We start from the raw sequence: 11,190 nt of genomic DNA on the forward strand, positions 1-11,190 counted from the left end.
ACAAAGAATACCAGATTTCTGACGACGGAAGCTAAAGGTTGGGTCATTCAGACACCCACTGGACATCCGAGGGGTCTGTGTAGAGGAGAAGAGAGGACTGGCCGTACTGAGTGAGTTAAAGGAACGGAGTCAGAACCAAGGTGAACTACGAGAGAAAAGACCCTCTGAACCAAACGGTTCGGCGGAGATTCGAACTCCCGACCCTATGATCACCATGTTCACTCGTTCGACGCTCTACCAACTGAGTTATCCCGGATCCAATTTTTATTCTACAGCTTCGGAACGACTCAGCTTGATGGAAGAAGTGTAGAATCGAAACGCTATAATAAGTTATTAAAGCCTTCTTTGTTCGTGGGCTGCAACTCCCACGTTCACTCCTATGTACACGAGTGGGCTTTTACGTGCATGACTGTTTTTACCCTGCCATGTAGGTAGCCATACTCCGTTGTGCATGCTGGATATGTTCTTGTTTCCATAATCCACCGAACGCTGACATGGATTACAGGATCTTTAACGTGCGTATTTGATCTTCTGCTTGCGTGTGCACACGAAGGGGGTTCAGGTACAAGGAGGTCTGCACATATGTTGACCTGGGAGATCGGAAAAATCTCCACCCTTTACCCACCAGGCGCCGTTACCGAGATTCGAACCCGGGACCCTCAGATTGAAAGTCCAACACTTTAACCACTCAGCTATTGCGCCCGTCGGAGGAGATTCGAACCCTCAGCCCCATGATCACTATGTTGCCGTGTTCGACGCTCTACCAACTGAGTTATCCCGCCTCCAAGTTTTTCTGCAGCTTCGGAACGACTCAGCTTGGCGAATGAAGAGTAGAATCGAATCGCTATAATCAGTTATTAAAGCCAATTCGTGACCTCCGAGACACGATCACTAACAGGTAACATAGACTAAGGTAAAACACAAATTAATGTATTCGTGGGAAGGTACTGACAGTATATTTTTTTCATGACACTGACCAAGTTGCAAACAAAACCTGTTCGTTTTTAAGTTCTGAACGTGCATTTCTCTTTCATCTGATATTTTAATTAAAGCCCCTTCAGTGCCAGGGGGAAAACAGCAGAAATTGGTGTTTCATGTCATAAAACCTTATCCAAAACAATAAGCCTAAAACAGAGAAAATGGTCTGGAGATACAGCACTCTAGCCGAACTGTGTGAATTTTCAGCCTTCCAGAGCTATTTCTCTTTTTTCTGATGACGTCATCAGTGACGTCACTATGCACGTACGTAATACGTTCATGACAGTGAAGGGGTTTTAAGGCAACACATATTTTTTTTTCAGATTGAAGAGGAAGACTGGCAGAAAGGAATCTGTTTGACTAAGCTGTGATGTCATACCTTCAGTGTATCAGGAGAGCGTGGGCCTGTACCTGGTATGGTCTGTTGATGTGTGCTGTTAATTAAGGGGGGAATCTCTTTGCTTAGCGAGTGCAGCTGCAAAAATGAATGCATGTGACTTATTTGTTTATGGGAACGAAGTTGCATCTGTGTGTGTGCGTGTGTGTGTGTGTGTGTGTGTGTGTGTGTGTGTGTGTGTGTGTGTAATGCACGCTTGCCCTTGTGAGTATGCACGTGTGTGTGAGTTTTCACAAGTTCGTTTAACGTGGTATGTTTTGTTTTTTCTTCTTAGTTTGTTTCACATCATTTGTCTTTTGTGTACGTTTAAAAAACACATTTAATGCATTTGATTAACTGTTAATTAATTTGTTTATCATATTCCACTTTAGGCAGTGTTATATATATATATATAGATATAGTTATAGTATAGTTATATAGATAGATATAATATATATATATATATATATATATAGAGAGAGAGAGAGAGAGAGAGAGAGAGAGAGAGAGTACTTTCAATCCTCTGACCAGCGTGTTGGGTTTATGCGTAGGTCACACATCTGCTTTCTTTTCTTCTTTCTTTATTTTTTTTTTAAAATTAAAGCAAATAATATTGTAGTGTAGTGTATATGAGTCAGTAAGTACGTTTAGACGACCCTCCTTGAAACTGAAAATTAAAAAAAAACTTCACAAACAAACACGCCGCACGTGCGGTCTCCACTCTGGGGGGGACGCTCACTCAGTCTGGCTCCGCGACAAAGCCATTATTGTCGTTAGTAGGGGGCTTAGTAGGTGGTGTCCTAAGTACATTAAAACAGAACAGGCACCACTGAACACCACCGAAGTGACTCAGCAGCAGTGCAGGGTCTCCTCTGGTGTGTGGCCTCCTGGCGACCTGACATCGATGGTTCCCTGTGGACTGCCGACGCTGGAACTACGACGGACAAACCCGGGTGTGGCCGTGTATGGGGGAATCTAAATGAGCGGCGTGGGAGTAATGCCACTGAAACGGTGCAGATGACGGGGCAGCAAAAAAAAAAAAACAAAAAAAAAAAAAAAAAAAAAAAACCGCCGCACGTGGAGCTTCTGACTTCTACTACACTGACACCACCAAAGCGATAGCAGATTAAAAAAAAATCTGTGCAAAGCACAGGATTTCTCACCAGCTAAGTGTATCTGTTGCTATCATTGAGTGGTGCCAATGCAGTATTACACATGATACACCAACTCTTCTCTCTACCACAGACACGTCGAAAGGATGGAGCTTGTCCATGCATGTTCTCTGTGGTCAGTCATGCTGGAATGCTGGCAGGATCACATCACTGACCTAAAAAGTCCTGGACAGAGCTGATACTACTTCTTGGTTGTCGTTCGTGGGCTGAAACTCCCACGTTCACTCGTAGGTACACGTGTTGGCTTTTCACATGTATAACCGTTTTTACCCCCGCCATGGAGGCAGCCATACTCCGTTTCCGGGCTTGTGCATGCTGGGTATGTTCCTGTTTCCACAACCCACCGAACGCTGACATGGATTACAGGATCCTTAACGTGCGTATTTGATCTTCTGCTTGCCGTATACACATGAAGGGGGTTCAGGCACAAGCAGGTCTACACATATGTTGACCTGGGAGATCGGAAAAACGATCCACCCTTTACCCACCAGGCGTCGTTACCGAGATACGAACCCGGGACTCTCAGATTGAAAGTCCAACGCTTTAACCACTCGTCTATTGCGCCCGTTAGCCGATACTACAAGCATCCAAGGTAAAACCTCCAGGCCCAACCTCAATGACCAGGCCTTGCCTCGCCATCCGCGTGGAAGGGCCCAGGATTCTCCCCCAACAGCTCTTGACGGCTTGAGACTTTTTACCCCCTGGCAATGAAGGTTATATGTGTCAAGAAAAGAAAATCATGTAATCAAAAAATCCACATTTCAAAAATCTCAACAATACATAATCCGTTTCCATCAAAAACCCAGTGAAGCAATACAGGGTAGAATCTGCTTCAATGAGTATACATAAAACACTGGCAATCACTTCACAGAAGCTATATTATTCATTAATTGCAAGGCATTTTTATCATTTTACATACCCCCCCTTCCCATTACACACACACACACACACACACACACACACACACACACACACACACACACACACACACACACACACACACACTTCAGACCTATCCTCAATGGCCTGGCCTTACCATGCCGTCTATGTGGAAGGGTGCAGAATTCCCCGACAGCTCTTGACAGCTTAACACTGTTCCTGCTGATAGGTGTACCTTGTGCGCCCCTCACACACAACGCAGTGAGGACTTCTTGCTGCTAACAGGTGTACTTCTTCTTCTTCTTCTTCTTCTTCTTCTTCTTCTTAGGAGGAAGGTGGCAGAATGGTTAAGACGCTCAGCTGCCAATACAGAGAGTCCGTGAGGGTGTGGGTTCGAATCCCGCTCTCGCCCTTTCTCCTAAGTTTGACTGGAAAATCAAACTGAGCGTCTAGTCTTTCGGATGAGACGATAAACCGAGGTCCCGTGTGCAGCACGCACTTGGCGCACTGAAAAAGAACCCATGGCAACGAGAGTGTTGTCCTCTGGCGAAATTACGTAAAATGAAATCCACTTTCATGGGTACACAAATATGTAAGCATGCACTCAAGGCCTGACTAAGCGCGTTGGGTTATGCTGCTGGTCAGGCATCTGCTCAACAGATGTGGTGTAGCGTATATGGATTTGTCCGAACGCAGTGACGCCTCCTTGAGAAAGTGAAACTGAAACTGAAACTTCTTCTGCGTTCGTGGGCTGCAACTCCCACGTTCACTCGTATGCATACGAGTGGGCTTTTACGTGTATGACCGTTTTTACTCCGCCATGTAGGCAGCCATACTCCGTTTTCGTGGGTGTGCATGCTGGGTATGTTCTTGTTTCCATAACACACCGAACGCTGACATGGATTACAGGATCTTTAACGTGCGTCTTTGATCTTCTGCTTGCGTATACACACGAATGGGGTTCAGGCACTAGCAGGTCTGCACATATGTTGACCTGGGAGATCGTAAAAATCTCCACCCTTCACCCACCAGGCGCCGTCACCGTGATTCGAACCCGGGACCCTCAGATTGAAAGTCCAACTCTCTAACCACTCGGCTATTGCGCCCGTCAGACAGGTGTACAATCATCAACCATCTACCTGAAGATCTAGATATCAGCCCCATTCACATGTAATATGCAGCTTCTGTTCAAACGTGTGTGTGTGTGTGTGTGTGTGTGTGTGTGTCTGTGTGTGTCTGTGTGTGTCTTTGTGTGTGTGAGAGAGAGAGAGAGTTTGTGTGTGTGTGTGTGTGTGTGTGTGCGTGCGTGTATATGTGTGTGTGTGTGTGTGTGTGTGTGTGTGTGTGTGTGTGCAGTGCGTGCATGTGTGAGTATGCACAAGTTTTTATATTGATATGCACTTGTTTACATCTTCATTTCTGCTGTGTCTGTGTATGATTTTCGATTTGCGTTCGTATCTTGTTATGTACTATCCCCCCCCCCATCCCCCCTCGCCCTCCTCCCCCACCCAATATTCCTTGTGACCCCGGTACACTTGGTAATAAAGACATATTCTATTCTGTTCTATTCTACTATTCTATGCAGTGAGGACATTCGAGGATGACCGTCGCCATCGCCTTGCAAGCTGCTGGAGATCGGTGACACAGAGCTGCATCTGCCCCTGACCTGCCTGCTGGCGTTCATTTCTTGTTTCCATAACCCATCGAACGCTGGCATGGGTTACATGATCTTTAATGTGTGTATTTGATCCTCTGTGTGTTTGTACACTCGAAAGGGGTTATGGCACTAGTAGGTCTTCACATATGTTGACCTGGGAGATCGGGAAAAAAATCTCCACCCTTTACCCACCGGGCGCCGTTACTGGGATTCGAACCCGGGACCTTCAGATTGAAAGTCCAACTCTTTAACCACACGGCTATTGCGCCTGTCATCGCTCTGTTTAAATTGCTGAGAGTGAAGGTCATCTTATAAATACTAGGTATGTTTACTCGTTGATTTTTGTTTTCTGTGTATCTGCTATTCTGGTCACAACTTTGGTATACTTTCTTTATCTGTCTTGTACCCTTTGTGTTTGTGTTTTCTACAAAACCTACGGCAGGCAGGCATGGCCTGACCAGTGTATTGGGTATGTGGTGTAGATCAGTCAGCTGTCTCCCCCACTGCCACCCCACCCTCCTTTTTGAAGCAGATGTGGTGTGGCACATCTACACGATCTCTCTCGCCCTCTCTGTCTGTCTCTCTCTCTCTCTTCCCCCTCTCTGTCTCTCTCCCTCTGTGTGTGTGTGTGTGTGTGTGTGTGTGTGTGTGTGTGTGTGTGTGTGTGTGTGTGTGTGTGTGTGTGTGTGTGTGTGTGACACTCCCCATACATACACCAACAAAATCAGAGATGGCGAAACAAGAGAGCTCAGTTTGGGACCAACGCCAAGCATGTCCAAAGAGTGTCATTATTGTTGACAAAACACAATATCTTACATACAGAACTGATGGTCGACAAAAATTGCCACTGTAGGCCCATATCTATATCTGTGAAGGATTCACAAGTATACAAAGAGTACACACGTGTGCTTCGAATGCCGGGTGTGTTTGTTTATTTTTTTCTGAAAAACCTATTAAGGCGAAAACATGGTCAAGTCTAATTCCTGACCGTGCACGATTCCTCCATTATCTTTAAATCAATCCAAATCTCCTTGAGTGTTAACGGAGATGGAAGAAACGGTAGCAATCTTATTAAAGAATCTCGTGAAGCGATTGTCCTGGTGCTTCAGCTTCCAGGGAAGGACGACTTCCTTCAAGGCTTCCCGAAAGCGGGCACCGCTGAGGCAGTAGAGAAAGAAGTTGGCACAATGATTCACCTGGATCAGGTAAAAACCGATCGCGAACAGCAAACCCTGGGTGGCTTGGTCCACAGGACTGTTGTCGAAGATGTTGATGGATTGAAACGACTGAAACAACATCATGTAAAGGGTTAAAGGCATAGTGCAGGTGATGATGCTCACGGAGTCGATGACAAGCATCAGGGAAAGCTGACGGCTTTTAGAGGACGTCTTCCCTGACTGAGTCCCTCCTGAACTTTTGGCTCCCTCTCCAAGGTCCTTTGCTGTCCTCGGACCTCTTGACGTGCTTGATGATGACGATGTTGCCGATGATGATGGCGATGAAGGAGATCATGAGGGACACGTTGTGTATATAGGGCCAGTAAATGTCGTGGAAGATCCGGTAGGTGTCGCTGAAGCTGGTGTCCACCGCGCAGAGGTAAGCCAACACGCCCTTGGGAACTACACGTGTAGTGAAAGCCACGTGGCCTTCCTGGCGAAACAGAGACATGTGATCAGTTACATTCAAAACGCAGAATTATACTTTATTACATGATTCTTGAACGGCATAAGTTGCACATCATTTCATTCCCATTTTTTTTTTAACAGGCATCAATATTATTAATTCATTATTTTCGAAACTGGCTCATATGACTGCAGAAAGATGGAGTTTAATCAACGACCTATTAGTAAAGATCCTATAAGTCAAAGTTCTACAGAGATGTGGAGTTTAATTAACGACCTATTAGTAAAGATCCTATAAGTCAAAGCTCTACAGAAGGGTGGAGTTTAATTAACGACCTATTAGTAAAGATCCTATAAGTCAAAGCTCTACAGAAGGGTGGAGTTTAATTAACGACCTATTAGTAAAGATCCTATAAGTCAAAGCTCTACAGAAGGGTGGAGTTTAATCAACGACCTATTAGTAAAGATCCTATAAGTCGAAGCTCTACAGAAAGGTGGAGTTTAATCAACGACCTATTAGTAAATATCCTATAAGTCATAGTTGTACAGAGGGATGGAGTTTAATTAACGATCTATTAGTAAAGATCATATACGTCAAAGCTGTAGCAGACTTCAGGAGGTTTTGCTGCGGTAGTCCGCATCTTGCTCATCGCGTTGGTCGATACATCAGATGACAATAAACATTTATCAGTATTCACCACAATAATAGAATTTCTCATCCTCTTTCCATCCCCCCCGCCGACAGGATATTGATCCGACAGGATTAAGATCCTTCAAAATATTCCTATGACAGGATATTGATCCATAACAAAACAGATCCAAATTATATTTCTTTTAATGTTTCAATTCTTTTATCCAAATTAAATCCATCCCTAAACCACAGCCCTTTACCACCAAGTGTACCTTATTACAACTTGTCGCTGTGAGCATAAAAAATTATGATGTGTTAGTTCTTTAAAATATCTCTAAAAATAAATCACAGCACCTTGCCAAGCTTACTCTATCACATAAATAACGTAAATAAATAAAATAAGATAAGATAGTTCAGACAGAACTGATGTTGGGCATTCAGCACTGACCACCAAAAGCTCGAGCAGCAGCAGACAGACGGTGACTATCTTGGCTTTCCTGACTGTACACAGTGTGGGTGCCTTCAGAGGAAACTGGATGGCCAGGGATCGGTCTATTGTCATGGCAACGGTGAGAAACACCCCAAGGTTGCTGGTGATCCAGCCAGATGGATGACAGATGGCGCAGATCACGTGCACGTGACGAACGCTGTCGAAGATCTGAAAGTTGTTGTGAGGAGAGGTTGGTGTATGTGTGTGTGTGTGTGTGTGTGTGTGTGTGTGTGTGTGTGTGTGTGTGTGTGTGTGTGTAAGTTTCAGTTTTAGTGACAGTCTCAGTTTCTCAACAAGGTGTCACTGCGTTCGGAGAAATCCATATGCCTATCCCACATATGCTAAGCAGATGCCTGATCAGCAGCATAATCCAACGTGCTTTGTCAGGCCCTGAGTGCATGCATATATATATAGATAGATAGATAGATAGATAGATAGATAGATAGATAGATAGATAGATAGATAGATAGATAGATAGATAGATAGATATAAATGCATCGCCACCACCACCACCACCAACAACAACAACAACAAAAGTAGCAACAACTACGACAACAATGAAAAAGATAGCAAACCACCACCACTACCACCACCACCGACAACAACACGAACAGACATGAACATTAAAACAAATCGTCAACAACAACAAAAAACAAAGAATTGTTGGAAAAAAAAAGGGATGTGGGGGGTGGGAGGGCAAACTCACGTGCGGGAAGTTGACGTAGAGATAGTGCGGGGGGAGGGGCACCAGTAAACTGACCGTGTCCACTACAGCGCTGACCGCCATGTAGAATGACGTGGACATGTGACGGAAGTGTTTGCTCCGCATCACCATGACGACCAGAGTGTTGGTGAACGTCCCCACGAAGAAGAGAAACGGTGGAACCCAAAAGTCGATGGCGCTGGTGATTCGTCGCAACAACATCACGTCTTCTGAGCGTGCCGACATCGCTGGAGGAAAGGACGAACTGTTTGTGGTATCCTGGTCAGCTGTGGACATCAAAGATTTCTTTTGCTGTTGTTGTTGTTGCTACTGCTGGTGGTGCTGCTGCTGGTGCTGCTGTTCTTTGCATTGAAGGTTATATTTCTCATATTGTGTGTTTGAGTGTGTAAGTGTGCGTGTCTAAAAATCTGATAGAATGACACAGGAAACGCCCCCGAAAAAGGAGTATGGCTGCCTACATGGTGGGGGTAAATGAGCAAAACGGTCAAACGCGTAAAATGTTACATGTCCGTCTGAGTGTGTGTTTGTGTTTGCCTGAAATCTGATTTAATGACACAGGAAACGAATGATGAGCGCCCATTGGCAGCCATCAGTTGGCTCTACCCATGTAGGCAGCCTGCAGTGCGAATGATCCCCGAGTTTGTAAACCGCTTCGAGTTTGATCGCCGACCGATGATATGCGCAATATAAGTATCCATATCAAATATCAAATATTGAAACATCATCATTACGAGAATTTTGCACAAGTTCATACATATCACTGTAGAGTACAACCTCAACACATTAAGTAATTGCAGAGTACTAAAGCGGCAATTGATTTGCGAGAGTATTTCTATTTCGTAACATATGAGGAAGAGGAGGGGGAAAACGTGAACAGAAAGTAAACAATAATTAAATTAGTAAACAAATAAACAACTGGAAAGAAGAAAAAAAACACCAAAAAAATACCATTTAAATTTGAATGATTATCCAACGTGAGGAAAAACTCGCATTTATTGAATACATCACGCACATGGATAGTAAATTGAGACAAGTATTCAATACTGTTACTGTTCAACATTTATTCTTTTCAGAAACATCTGTAATTAATGTGTAATGAGGCAGCCACTTTGTTTTTAACACCTTTTTTTTTCTTTTCTTTTTATTTAGGAACATCAAAAATTTCAGAAGAAGGTTAAAGATTCAAAGAAGTGTTAATCCCCTTTGCCCTGTTTTAGAATATGGTGACTACAACAAATTATGTATCACGCTGAATCACATTATTATGGGTTTTTTTTCTTTCTAAAACTGTTTTCTCCTTTTCTTTCAGATTGCTTAGCTGTTGCTTGTTCAATTACCATCTTGAAATAATATGTTTGACTTGACAACTTAATACCAGCAATGCTAAATGAAACGATCAGAAGAAAGACATGGAAAAATATATTAAAAAACAAAAAACAACTAAACAACAACAACAAAATACGTAAATGTATCGACATGTAGGTAAATTCTAGATGCGGGGACACGTTTTTATGTACCCCCTTCCCAAGTTTTATGAATGAGTATGTTTGTTGTTGTTGTTTTTTTCTTCCCAGCAGAAAATGAATTGCATCTAACCAAGTTTTGACGATGGTGATCGGACATTTAGTTGGTATCAGTCAAATTTCGAAGAACGTTTTTGTTTGGGTTTTTTGTGGACATTCTGAAATTAAATAGAATACATCCAGCAAGTGGAGTGATGGCCTAGAGGTAACGCGTCCGCCTAGGAAGCGCGAGAATCTGAGCGCGCTGGTTCGAATCACGGCTCAGCCGCCGATATTTTCTTCCCCTCCACTAGACCTGGAGTGGTGGTCTGGACGCTAGTCATTCGGATGAGACGATAAACCGAGGTCCCGTGTGCAACATGCACTTAGCGCACGTAAAAGAACCCACGGCAACAAAAGTGTTGTTCCTGGCAAAATAATGTAGAAAAATCCACTTCGATAGGAAAAACAAATAAAACTGCACGCAGGAAAAAATAACAAAAAATGGGAGGCGCTGTAGTGTAGCGACGCGCTCTCCCAGGGGAGAGCAGCCCGAATTCCACACAGAGAAATCTGTTGTGATAAAAAGAAATACAAATACAAATATTACATTCTTTGCTAAGTGTTTTCTCTGTGTTCTCTGTTTGCACATTCCCTTCTACCTGTTTCTACCTGCTGTTTGTGGTTACTGCATCTAAACTTTGTCAAATGAATGGCGGAAACGTGTCAGAAACGATAGCAGTGATTCTTGACTCACCAGTTATTGAACTGTTTGGAGACACTGTCAAGCCGAATACTGGGGTCTTGGTGACGTCATTCATGGCGTTCATCAAATGGTGTTATGACGTCACTCGAGCTGGATGGAAAAGTGACGTCACCTGTTATTTACAGTTACTGTCAACACCGATATCCGGCTTTCCTAATTGTTTAGTCGGGTAAGACATTGTGAATGGTGATCTGTGTGCTACGTTTTTTGGATGATACGAGAAGCATCATGTGCAGCATGCAGTTACCGCACTTAAAAGAACCTACGGCAACAAAACGGTTACCCTTGGTATGGACATGGAGTGATGGCCTAGAGGTAACGCGACCGCCTTGGAAGCGAGAGAATCTGAGGGCGCTGGTTCGAATCACGGCTCAGCCGCCGATATTTTTTCTC

The 11,190-nt window shown here is 43.9% G+C and overlaps 1 protein-coding gene across 1 annotated transcript; it reads right to left on the minus strand.

The window, feature by feature from the left end:
• Positions 1-6,078: 6,078 nt before the first annotated feature.
• Positions 6,079-8,754, minus strand: LOC143287207 (uncharacterized). Its single transcript, XM_076595153.1, has 4 exons — positions 8,512-8,754; positions 7,764-7,973; positions 6,582-6,712; positions 6,079-6,517 (listed from the first exon to the last, which is right to left on the minus strand). Exons 1-4 carry the CDS (start codon positions 8,752-8,754, stop codon positions 6,079-6,081), a joined length of 1,023 nt encoding a protein of 340 aa, XP_076451268.1.
• Between the last annotated feature and the right edge of the window lie 2,436 nt (positions 8,755-11,190).

The sequence above is a fragment of the Babylonia areolata genome, chromosome 11, assembly GCF_041734735.1.
Source record: "Babylonia areolata isolate BAREFJ2019XMU chromosome 11, ASM4173473v1, whole genome shotgun sequence".
NCBI lineage: Eukaryota > Metazoa > Mollusca > Gastropoda > Neogastropoda > Buccinidae > Babylonia > Babylonia areolata.